The sequence below is a fragment of the Theropithecus gelada genome, chromosome 10 (genome assembly GCF_003255815.1).
Source record: "Theropithecus gelada isolate Dixy chromosome 10, Tgel_1.0, whole genome shotgun sequence".
Taxonomy (NCBI): Eukaryota; Metazoa; Chordata; class Mammalia; order Primates; family Cercopithecidae; genus Theropithecus; species Theropithecus gelada.
In genome coordinates, this window is record NC_037678.1 from 33,361,778 (window position 1) to 33,374,036 (window position 12,259).

General features: G+C 55.7%; 1 protein-coding gene across 4 annotated transcripts in view; it reads left to right on the forward strand.

Annotated features, from left to right (window-relative positions):
• Window positions 1-11,415, forward strand: part of PI4KA (phosphatidylinositol 4-kinase alpha) — a 143,241-nt gene extending 131,826 nt beyond the window's left edge. For 3 of the 4 annotated variants that reach the window (XM_025398768.1, XM_025398770.1, XM_025398769.1), the window contains 12 exons: window positions 1,055-1,184; window positions 2,099-2,169; window positions 3,725-3,797; window positions 3,895-3,965; window positions 6,023-6,132; window positions 6,606-6,710; window positions 6,792-6,917; window positions 7,623-7,743; window positions 8,231-8,390; window positions 9,098-9,187; window positions 9,715-9,798; window positions 11,002-11,415. In XM_025398768.1, coding sequence (XP_025254553.1) covers window positions 1,055-1,184; window positions 2,099-2,169; window positions 3,725-3,797; window positions 3,895-3,965; window positions 6,023-6,132; window positions 6,606-6,710; window positions 6,792-6,917; window positions 7,623-7,743; window positions 8,231-8,390; window positions 9,098-9,187; window positions 9,715-9,798; window positions 11,002-11,053 — 1,193 coding nt within the window. In that variant the 3' untranslated portion in view covers window positions 11,054-11,415. Of the gene's footprint in view, window positions 1-1,054; window positions 1,185-2,098; window positions 2,170-3,724; window positions 3,798-3,894; window positions 3,966-6,022; window positions 6,133-6,605; window positions 6,711-6,791; window positions 6,918-7,622; window positions 8,391-9,097; window positions 9,188-9,714; window positions 9,799-11,001 lie in introns of all 4 variants that reach the window. The other variant, XR_003121442.1, reaches the window with a different exon arrangement.
• The last annotated feature ends 844 nt before the right edge of the window (window positions 11,416-12,259 follow it).

Genomic DNA, 12,259 nt, shown 5'->3' on the forward strand with positions numbered 1-12,259 from the left:
GCAGTGTGGCATCTTAAATTTGGCAGTAAACTTCTCACGCTGTGTTTTGTTCAGGTCCATTGGTCTGCTTCACACCTGGACCCATGACAGCTTTTATGACATCAAACAGTGGGCATTTATAAAATACAGGCCAGTGAGTTATACACATCTTTCAAAGGTTGATGTATTTCTTTATTCAATGTGGAAAAATCATTTGTTCACATGCTGCCAGTCTTATCAGAAAGGGTTTTTAAGGGAAGCTGTTGAGCTCACAGTGGCAGATCCAAGTTTTCCAAAAAATGTTTCAGTTGTTCCTTTGAGTGGAAGATTCATTTTTTGTTCATTTTCAGGAAAACATCTGCCGCATCCCTCAGTCTGAATAACTATATGTTGTCTGTCAGTCATTTTTTCATGTAAAAACCAAGGTCTGTGAAAAAGGTTAGTCCAGGCTCCAAAATCAGACAAGCTCCAAGTGCGTCTCAGGACAGCGCCTGCCTTAGATGCACATCCCATTTCATCACAAAGGATACTTTAAAAGCCAGGTGTGGTGATGCGTACCTGTAGTCCCACCTACTAGCTATAGTCCCAGGAACTCAGGTGGCTGAGGCAGGAGGATCTCTTGAGCCCAGGAATTTAAATTCAGCCTGGGATTTGAATTGCGAGAGGCACTATTTAATAGAGCCCCGCCCACTGTGTGCCTCTATTTAACAACAACAACAACAAAAAAAAAACATGTATTCAGGGTAGAGTTTAATAAAAATTAATTCTCATTGCTTCACCTGTGACATTCATAAATGATATGGGCATTTTTCTTACTGGGTGTGTAGCAGTGAGGATTCCACGCTCAGTTGTGCGCTTGGCCCCTACCTTGAGCTCTGCTTAGGCACCAGCAGCTTTTCCCACCAGCGTCAGCTGTGTCAACACAGCAGAAGGGGCGCATGGCAGGTGTTACGGTCTCACCAAGCCTGCAGAGCACACAGTGGGCACTGCCCGTCTGGGGGCTGGGAAACAGCGCTGGTATTCCTGAGGGGCCTCTTCCGCAGCCACAGAGACTCAGCGTCTGTTTCCTTGGCAGCTGACATCGGCGACCTCCTGGAGCAGTTAGTAGAGGAGATCACAGGCTCCTTGTCGGGCCCAGCGAAGGACTTTTACCAGCGGGAGTTTGATTTCTTTAACAAGATCACCAATGTGTCGGCTATCATCAAGTAAGTGCAGTGCTTCAGAAACCGCCTTCTGGGATGTCTCGTTCCAGTCCCTGCAGCTTAACAGAAATGCCTGGGAAGCTTTAAAAATGCCCATGCCTGGCCCCAACCAGATGAATGAGAGTAGTCTCTAGCAACAGGGCCACTGCTGGTTCTGATGGACAGCCAGGGTGGGTGGGGAAGCACTGCTTGGGGTGAGTCAAGGCTCTTGAAGGCATGGCAGAATGCATGGCCACGCCAGTTTCAGGAAACACAGCTTAGTTTCGTTCCTAAGGTTTGTAGAATTTAGCATATAGCTCCACAATGTGAGGCCACCTTGCCCTCTCCACACTCTGAAGGATCGATCCTCATGATGTCAGGAACACCAGACTGCCTTTGTAGCTCCCGTCATCGTTTTCCTGGACCTTCCATTCGTGTGGACCTGACACCATCCTTGGATGTTGTTGGCTTTGCCCATTCATAAGGGATGAAACCCTGGAGTCATCAATGCTGGGCACGCTAGCGGGGCTGTCTCCAGTGCTTACGCTGCTCTGACCTTGGTCAGTTTGAGACCCTTTTCTGGGCTGGGTGCTGAGAATAGCAGTGCTGGCAGCTTCTAACCCACAAGATAAAGGACCAGATCTAGCGTTTCCTGGGTGGCAGCAGGTGGCAGGCATTACCCCCACCCCCGCCCCCAGCCACACACACCCCCACACAGCAGGGGCAGAGCCTGCCAGAAAACCGCCCTTGGGGGCTGTCGGGGATTCTCCACAAGGAATGCAAGGCAAGAATCGCTGCCAGTGGTGCCTGGCTGCCCTAGGAGCAGCTAGAGCCGGGAAGAGAGGGACAGAGAGGGTAATCCAGGCAGGAGGGGCCTTGGGCTGTCCCCCAGCAGCCAGTTCCTCCAGGAGACCAAACATTTCTTTCCTGTTTCTCAGGCCCTACCCTAAAGGCGACGAGAGAAAGAAGGCTTGTCTGTCGGCCCTGTCTGAAGTGAAGGTGCAGCCGGGTGAGCAGGTGGCTTCTGAAGGCTCAGACCAACCTCTTCCTGCGGGTGGGCCGTGGGGCGTGAAGGCTGCTGCCCTCTCCAGGCATTGCAGGGTGTGGACACAGTAGCTTGGCCAGCCCCACACCTGCTTGGGCCCATGGTGCCTGGTGCCCCAAGACCCCAGCCGCTCCCAGAATCTGCCCCTAGTGAGCGGGAGCTGCTCGTCCGTGGGTACCCTTCATCTTCCTTGCTGCCTGCTGTTTTTCTGGAGGCTGACACTGACCTCAGTAGCTGTTACTCTAGAAGAGGGTTCCTGGGCGCCAGCATTACAGGAGCAGGTCACACAGGCGGGGCTAGTGTGGGACGGCTCATGTGTGCTGGGACCCATCAGCACCCCCCGCCTCCCATAGGAAGCCACTCCTGGGTGCCTGTGGCTGTGGCCACGTGGCAATTCAAGCCCAGTGTGGTTAAGGCTGAGCTTTTCAAGAGAAGATGGGGCCGGGCGCGGTGGCTCAAGCCTGTAATCCCAGCACTTTGGGAGGCCAAGACGGGTGGATCACGAGGTCAGGAGATCGAGACCATCCTGGCTAACAACGGTGAAACCCCGTCTCTACTAAAAAATACAAAAAAAACTAGCTGGGCGAGGTGGCGGGCGCCTGTAGTCCCAGCTACTTGGGAGGCTGAGGCAGGAGAATGGCGTGAACCTGGGAGGCGGAGCTTGCAGTGAGTCGAGATTGTGCCAGTGCACTCCAGCCTGGGTGACAGAGTGAGACTCTGTCTCAAAAAAACAAAAACAAGAAAAGAAAAGGCATGACATTAGGTATTGTGGCTGTTAAAAAGATGAGTAAGGCATGGACCCTGAGCTGAAGAAGCTTGAACTCACAAAGATATAAAATAAGCATAAAGAAACAATGTTGGCCGGGCGTGGTGGCCTAATCCCAGCACTTTGGGAGGCTGAGTTGGGTGGATCACCTGAGGTAAGGAGTTCCAGACCAGCCTGGCCAACATGGTGAAACCCTGTCTGTACTAAAAGTACAAAAATTAGCTGGGCACAGTGGCAGGCGCCTGTAATCCCAGCTACTCGGGAGGCTGAGGCAGCAGAATCGCTTGAACCCAGGAGGCAGAGGTTGCAGTGAGCCAAGATCATACCACTGCACTCCAGCCCGGGTGACAGAGCGAGACTCTATCCAAAAAAAAAAGGGGACTCCAAGAATGGAGGGCTGTTCGGAGGGTTGCTCAGGCAGGTGGAGGCAGGACAGGCTTCACACGCGCCCCCAGAAGCAGTAGGGCTGCATCCGTGAGGATGGGGCTCAGTGCTCCTCCAGCAAGAGCGTGTCCCGGAAGGTTCTGACTCATTTGGTCAATGGCTGGAAGAGTCGAAGAGTCAGGGAGGACAGACCCTTAGTGGCCGCAGAATAATAAGTTAGTGGTGCCCTGGACAAGGACCAGAGGCCCCTCCACAGGGGTGGGGTGTGCCTGCAGGGTGGATTCGCACCTAACATCCGTGTTGGAAACTGACACTGGCCTCACCTTGGTGACACATGCACTCCCTGTGACTGCCTCTGTCCCTGCACAGGCTGCTACCTGCCCAGCAACCCGGAGGCCATCGTGCTGGACATCGACTACAAGTCTGGGACCCCGATGCAGAGGTGGGCGCCTCGCCCTGCCCATCCCCCGCTTCCGCAGCATCCTCGTATGCAGTTTTTCTCGGCTACCTCATGGGTGCCACATTCTTTCTGTTTTCAGTGCTGCAAAAGCCCCATATCTGGCCAAGTTCAAGGTGAAGCGATGTGGAGTTAGCGAACTTGAAAAAGAAGGTCAGTAAAGATCCCTGGTTTTGTTTGGGAGCTCAGTGCTATTCCTTGCTAATGCCAGTTTCTTTCGGCATGTATTTAATTTAGTACCAACTCTCCATAAAAGATGATGTCTGTCCATCTGTCTGCCCTCACTCAAGTCAGACCCCTCATTGGGGGATGGCATGGAGCTCAAGTGCAGTGACAGATGTGCCACCCCTAGAGGTCTGTCTGCCGTGAGTCAGCTGGCATACTCCAGCAGGCTCCTGCCTGAGGCTGAGGGGCCCAGGGCCATTGTGGGGTGTTAGTTTCTGAGGGCTGCTGTGCAGACAATCAGTTCTGGAGGCTGGAGTCCACCATCGCGGTGTCATCAGGGCCGTGCCCCCTCTGAAGGCTCTGGGCAGGTCCTGCCTTGCCACCTCAGTTTCTGGTGGTGTTGCCGGCAGTCCTGGGCACACTTTGGCCTGCAGATGCTCCACTTCCATCTCCGCCTCCCTCTTCACATGATGATCTCCCTTGAAGGATGTCAGTCATTGGATTAGGGCCCATCCTGATCCACTGTGACCTTGTCTTAACCTAATTACATCTGCAAAGACCCTGTTTCCAAATAAGGACACATTCTAAGGTTTGGGGTGAACATGAATTTTAGGGAGACACTCTTCAATCCAGTACAGACAGTGTGGCCAGCTGTGCAGAGGGGGCCACCACCCCTTGCAGGGACCTACCTCCCATGGCCATGTCCGCACACTGGCCCCGAGCCCTGCCAGGACCCCAGTGTACAGACACATTCCTCCTACCCCCCAGCTCACAGCACCCAACACTGACCCAGGCATACCTGGGTCTTCACTGCAGATGAAATGGGGCTCTGTTTTTAGTTCCATTTAAGCCTAAATGTTCTTAGACTCCGACCCTGGATTCCACTTGCTATTCCAAGGCTTTCCTTGAGCCCTGTTGTGTAGGGACCAACTCCACAGGGTCGGTGGGTTTTTCTCCCCATGTGCGGAAACGAGAGATCATAGAAATAAAGACATAAGACAAAGAGATAAAAGACAGCTGGGCCCGGGGGACCACTACTACCAAGATGCGGAGACCGGTAGTGGCGCGCCAGGCTGCACTGTTATTTATTGTATACAAGGCAAAAGGGGCAGGGTAAAGAGTGTGAGTCGTTTCTAATGATTGATAAGGTCGCGTGAGTCACGTGCCCACCGGACAGGGGGCCTTTCCCTGTTAGGTAGCTGAGGTGGAAACAGGACAGCTTACGTCATTATTTCTTCTATGCTCTTTTCAGAAAGACCAAAGACTTTAATACTTTCACTGATATTGCTACTGCTATCTAGAGGGCGGAGCCAGGTGTACAGGGTGGAACATGAAGGCGGACCAGGAGCGTGGACCGCTGAAGCACAGCATCACAGGGAGACGGTTAGGCCTCCAGATAACTGCGAGTGGGCCTGACTGATGTCGGGCCCTCCACAAGAGATGGTGGAGCAGAGTGTTCTCTAACTCCCCTGGGGAAAGGGAGACTCCCATTCCCGGTCTGCTAAGTAGCGGGTGCTTTTCCTACTACTAGACCACGGTCCGCTAGGTAACGGGCGCCTTCCCAGACGCTGACGTTACCACTAGACCAAGGAGCCTTCTAGTGGCCGTGTCCGGGCTTAACAGAGGGCTCACACTTGTCTTCTGGTCACTTCTCACCGTGCCCCTTCAGCTCCTGTCTCTGTATGGCCTGGTTTCTCGTAGGTTATAATTGTAGAGCAAAGATTATTATAATATTGGAATAAAGAGTCATTGCTACAAACTAATGATTAATGATATATATAATTGTATCTATGATTTATATTTCTATAACTTGTTATTTTATATAATATACTGGAACAGCTTGTGCCCTCGGTCTCTTGCTTCAGCACCTGGGTGACTTGCCGCCCACACTTTTGGGCTCCTTCTTGGCCTCCCTGGGGCTTTGAAGAAGTGATCCCCAAGATTGCTGGGGTTTCTTTCAGGCATGGGAGAAGACTTACCCCTGGCCCCCTTAGAGGGCTTCTCACTGCCTACAGGCTGACAACAGCCTCTCTCCCTGTGGGCAGGTCTGCGGTGCCGCTCAGACTCCGAGGATGAGTGCAGCGCGCAGGAGGCCGACGGCCAGAAGATCTCCTGGCAGGCAGCCATCTTCAAAGTGGGGGACGACTGCCGGCAGGTAAGCAGGGTCAGGCCTAGGGTAGGCTTAGGGGCTGGGCTTGCTGCTCCCCAAGGCTCCAGGCCGGCCAGAGTCCAATCTCATATGCAGAAATGTGAATCTTTGCCTCCTCTTATATGGTTCAGGTGCCATGGGGTAAATTAGGGCTTCTGCAAAACCCAGAGGCCTCTCCTTCCAGCCCTTCTCCCACTGTCTCCGCCAGTGCCCACCTGAGGGAACTGCCCAGGGGTTGAGTGCCCTATCTCACACACCCCACCAGACAGCTCAGCCTCATGCTCGGCCCAGGACCTGGTGGTCCCAGCAGCCTGAGTCCAGCCCCTGATGGTCAGAAGGCAAGGCCTTCCAGACTTGCTCAGCTGTGGCCTCCCCACCTCACTCCATCTCTGGGTGCTTGGCCTCTGCCCTGCATGAGCCAGAAGAGGTGCTGGGGTGCATGGCCAGCTGACCGCATCCCGCACGTCCCGGCTTCCCAGGACATGCTGGCCCTGCAGATCATCGACCTCTTCAAGAACATCTTCCAGCTGGTCGGCCTGGACCTCTTTGTTTTTCCCTACCGCGTGGTGGCCACTGCCCCTGGGGTAAGTTCCCTGAGTGGAGCCAGTAGGGCAGCCCTGGGCACCTCGCACCCGGCGGGCTCAGAACTGGCCTTTCCTCCCTAGTGCGGGGTGATTGAGTGCATCCCCGACTGCACCTCCCGGGACCAGCTGGGCCGCCAGACAGACTTCGGCATGTACGACTACTTCACACGCCAGTACGGGGACGAGTCCACCCTGGCCTTCCAGCAGGTAGCCAGGGCAGCCACAGCCTGGGGTGGGCGGGTGCATGTGCGCTCCACTCCACCCCAGCCTCCACTCACACCCTGCTCTCCTCAGTCATCCTTTGCTAAGGGTTAAAACCTGGGCACCTGGGCCAGGTGTGGTGGCTCATGCCTGTAATCCCAGTACTTTGGGAGACCAAGGCAGGCGGATCATGAGGTCAAGAGATTGAAACCATCCTGGCCAAGATGGTGAAACCCCATCTCTACTGAAAATAAAAAAATTAGCTGGGCATGGTGGTGGGCACCTGTAGTCCCAGCTACTTGGGAGGCTGGAGCAGGAGAATCACTTGAACCCAGGAAGCAGAGATTGCAGTGAGCCAAGATCGCCCCACTGCACTCCAGCCTGGTGACAGAGCGAGACTCCATTTCAAAAAAAAAAACACCAGAGCATCTGTAAGCCACTTTGGGAGTCAAAAGAATGTAGAGCTGGGCTGGACTCCTCAGAAGAAAGTTAAGTTCTGGGTGTGGGAGGAAGCATCTACACCCCCACATCCACAGACAGCCCCTGTCACTCCTGCTGCCGAAGACTGGCTTGCTGATTCGGGCTCTGCCTCCACAGTGGGGTCACAGAGCCAGGGAGAGTGCTCACAGGCCCAGGGATCCTGGGTGTAGGACCAGGGAGGGTGCCCACAGGCCCCAGGGCCTCTGTGAGCCCAGGGCGCTCTCTGCACAGGCCCGCTACAACTTCATCCGAAGCATGGCCGCCTACAGCCTCCTGCTGTTCCTGCTGCAGATCAAGGACAGACACAACGGCAACATTATGCTGGACAAGAAGGGCCATATCATCCACATCGGTCAGCCAGCCACAGTGCCACCCTCCTCTCCCTTCACCCCTGGCACCCAGGGGAGGCTAGGGATCCCCACCCCACAGAGGGAAGCATGCCCAGGACCACCCTGTCAGGAGTGTCAGGGTCCAGTTCTGAGGTCTGAACTGTCAGCCACCAAGCTGTTCTGCTGTGGAGGGTGCCTGGCCCCGGCTCCAAGGAGCTGGGGTGAGAGCAGCCATTGCTCTGAGTCAGAAGCTGGAGCTAGGCGGAGTGGGGCTTATCCAAGTTCAGTGCCCCAGCCTGGCTCACTCCTGCCTCCACTTTCTCCCTTCTCTTCCTCTGCCTGCTGCTCCACCACCCACCCTATCACTGTCCCCAAGAAAACACAACCTGCCTATTGGGGGTGGAGGGGATGCTGCTGTTGGAGTCCTTTTCTCCTCCTCAAAACAGACCACTCGTCCCTGCCTGCCCTGGCTCCTAGCCCAGTCACAGGCAGCTCTTTGGGGTTTTGCAGACTTTGGCTTCATGTTTGAAAGCTCGCCCGGCGGCAATCTTGGCTGGGAACCCGACATTAAGCTGACGGATGAGATGGTGATGATCATGGGGGGCAAGATGGAGGCCACGCCCTTCAAGTGGTTCATGGAGATGTGTGTGCGCGGCTACCTGGCTGTGCGGTGAGCCTGGGTGAGGGCCAGGGTGGAGGCAGAGGGCGTGTGGGGAACGTTCTGAGGTCCCCTTTAGAAGGGGATCAGGTTCCAGAGAGTGAGGTAGTTGCTAGCAGCCACCTGCTGACCTATGCCTGTCCTTTGGTCACCTCTGTCTGCCCACCCGTGCCAGTAAATTCTTGCTCTGGGCATCTAATTCCAGCTACCTTCCCCAGGATGCAGGATCCTGGGGATCCATGCCTTCAGCCATGGGCTCCCCCTTTCTGGGCATCCCATCCACCCTGTCACCAAAGCCTGAGCACCTGCCACCTCACAGGCTACATGCCAGAGATGGGCTTCGTCCCAGTTTCATATACAGGTCACTTGGCCAAGGCCACAATCCAACCTGGGTTCGTCCGCACTGCCCTGCAGGGAAAGTCAGGTCAGAGTGTCTGCGTCCCACCCAGGTGCAGAAGCCATGGCCGGCAGCCTGATGTGGGGGACAGGGCAGGACACTCAGCCTGTCTAGAGTGCACATGGGCTGTCCTTGCCTGGGCGGTACAGGTTGCCAAGTGCAGCAGATTGAAAGTTGCCTCAGAGATGTAGAAGATGTGGCAGGGAGGTGGGTGGCAGGAGCCCACACCTGAGGCTGTTGGCATCAGCCAGGCCATAGGACTACAGGCAGGGCCACCACCTAGGCTGGCCTCAGCCCACCGCTCCCTCCTATCTCTCCCCAGGCCCTACATGGACGCGGTCGTCTCCCTGGTCACTCTCATGTTGGACACGGGCCTGCCCTGTTTTCGCGGCCAGACGATCAAGCTCTTGAAGTAGGTTCCTTGGTGGACACGCAGGCCATCTGGGGGACAGTTGTCCATTAGCTGAGGCTCCATCCAAGATAGGAAGCTTTTGTGTAATTGTCAGTGTCGTTGTCATCTCCTTGGAACCTCAGAGCAGACAGAGTTCCTGGGTGATGCTCTGTCCCTAGACCACGCCTGTGAGGGGCCCCTGCTTGTGCTGGCCACACCAAGGACCCACCCAGGGGCCTCTATTATGTCACGGATGCTACGCCCACCCCACCTTGACCCTAAGGTCTAGGGCTGCAGTAGCTTAGCTCCCCAATGCTTAGTCCCCTAATGCCATGGGAGCACTCAGGTTATGCTGGGAAGGGGACAGGGCCCACAGTAAGCCAGGCGTGGCCTTCACAGCACCCCATCTTCCAACATGGGCCCCAGAGGTACATTTCCAGGGCATGACTCTCAGCTGAAGTCCGTCCCCATGGAAGACCCTCCTCCCACTGGGCCAGGGAGCCAGCACGGCCCTACCCATGGCAGCCCTGACACAGCCTCTCCCCCAGGCACAGGTTTAGCCCCAACATGACCGAGCGCGAGGCTGCAAATTTCATCATGAAGGTCATCCAGAGCTGCTTCCTCAGCAACAGGTGAGTCCCCCGCCCTCCTGCCTTACCCCCTGCCTCAGTGGCCCCTGGGCACCTGCAGGGCCTTTCCTGCACCAGGAGATGAGGATTCTGCTGTCCCCGAGCCGCCCCTCTCATGAAGACCCAAGCCTTGACAGGAGCTCTTGAGGAGCAGTGGGGCACTGGTTTAGGGGGCTGTGGTGTGCTGAGGGGAACACTTGGCAGAGGCCAGAGGCTGGGCCCAACTGGCCAGGGCTTGTGAGGCCAAGGGAGCAGTGGAGGCACAAGGCCAGGAGTAGTAGAACTGAATGTGGTGTCAGGCCTCCCTCCTCCCAGGAGGGCTGAGGAGTCAGACCTCACTCCTTCCCTGTTCCTGCCTCAGGCTGCTTTGTGGGCAGTGACTGGAAGTGCAAGCCGGGCTGCTGGTCACTACTGTGGTGGGAGTAGCTGGGTGCAGGGGGCCCTGGAGAGGGCTGGCTCAGGGTCCAAAGGTGGAGCACCGGGCTGACAGGCTCCCCGCTGTGGGAATCAGAGGCGGCTTTGAGGGGTCCAGCCTGAACAAAGGGAGGATGGCGAGCCCAGCAGGTGAGCCATCCCCGAAGGGGGCAGCACTTACACATGTGGGGTTAGTAAGGCCCTGAGGGGCATGTGGGGGCCCAAGGCTGTGCCATGGGACAGGCCACATCCAGACTAGGATGAGGGGCCCAGGCATGGCCATCTGCGTGGGGAACTGCCGGCCAGAGGAGTGTGAGAGGAAGCTGAGACCTGCCCCCAGGTGGCGCCCGGGTCCAGCGCCCTAACAAGGGCAGTGTGGAGACTGGGCACGGAAGGAGCTCTTGCTGAGAGGAAGCAGAGAAACCAGGCGGCCAGGACTTCAAGAGGGGCTGGGGCAGGGCAAGAAGGGGCTCTCCAGAGATGCGAGGAGAGCATACAGACCCCTTGGGGGCATCTGGCCAGGACGAGCCAAGGGCCCCGAGGCCCATGTGGCAGAGCAGTGGCTCCCACAGATGGAAGCGGTTTGGCTGAGGAGCATGAGGTGGCCTTGGAGGCCCCCGGGTTGGAGCAGATGTGGTCACTGGGTGGGGGAGGGCACGCCTGAGACATTTGTGCCTTCAGGTGCTGGGCAGCCATGAGGGGCTGATTGGACAGCGAGGGCTCCCTGCTGGGGAGGGACCTCAGACCCTGCTGACTCCTCACATCTCCCTTCACTCTTCCTTGGCCTTTCAGGAGCCGGACCTACGACATGATCCAGTACTATCAGAATGACATCCCCTACTGAGGAGGGGACCTCCAAGGCCCTCCGCCCCATGTGCCCTTGAAGCTGCCCCACAATCATGGAGCCCTGTGACCTCCCCGCCCTGCCACCACATGCAGTGGAGGACAGACCTGTGGCCGGAAGAGCCTGGTAGCGCCTCCTGGGGCAGCACGTGGGTGGCGCAGCCTTGGTAACGCCATGGACTGCAGTGACAATCATTGGATGGTGCTGTCTATGCACAGGTGTGAGTCCTCTGTTTGCACTGGACATATTCCCTACCTGTCTTATTTCATAGGTACATGAAGTATTTTCTTGTGTATAAAAAAAAGATACAAGATTTAACCAACATCAACAAAATAAAAACCCAAAATAGTGCTGTGTTGGAATCTGTGAGGTTTTGTGTCAAGTCCTAAGTCCACCTTCAGCCAAGGGGCAGTTCCTGGATTTGCCCCTAGAGAGGGGGGCCCAGGGTTGCCCGCACTCATAGGCTGGGGCCCAGGAGCACAGGTTGTGGCTTAACAAGCATGAGAGTCCCACAATCTTACCAAGGCGCAGGCACACCAAAGCACACACTGTGTTTTTCCTGAGTGCTCTCTGCCCGCTCCAAAGCTGTTCTCCCTCAGGGCTGCCATGGAGGCCTGTCTGTGGCTCTCCGCAGCATCCTCCCACTGCTCTAGTCTTTCCCTCTTACTCATTTTCAAGTGCTGTGCTCTGGAACTCCAAAATCTTTGTGTGACTAGACCCAGCAAGCATCTACTCCCACCTACCGAGGCCCTGCATCTGAAGCAGATAGGTCTTTCTGAAGACCTGAAACAAATTAGAAACTCCAAAAGATCAGCTCAACAGCAGGTAAGAGAGAAAATCAGTGATCAGAACAGTGAAATGACCAAAAATGGAGTGTGAAGGAAAGGAAAGGAAAGCCAAGCGGGGTGGCTCCTAATCCCAGCATTTCAGCAGGCCAAAGCAGGAGGATTGCTTGAGCCCAGGAGTTCAAGACCAGCATAAGCAACATGGCAAGACCCTGTCTCTACAAAAAAAAATTTTTAATTAGCCACGTGGTGGTGCATGCCTGTAGTCCCAGCTACTCAGGAGGTAAGATCACTTGAGCCCAAGAGCAAGGCTCCAGTGAGCTGTGATCGTACCACTGCACTCCAACCTGGGTTGCAGGGTCCAAAAAAAAAAGAGTTGAATGAAAAGCTCCAATCAACTTTTTTTTTTTTTTTTTTTTTT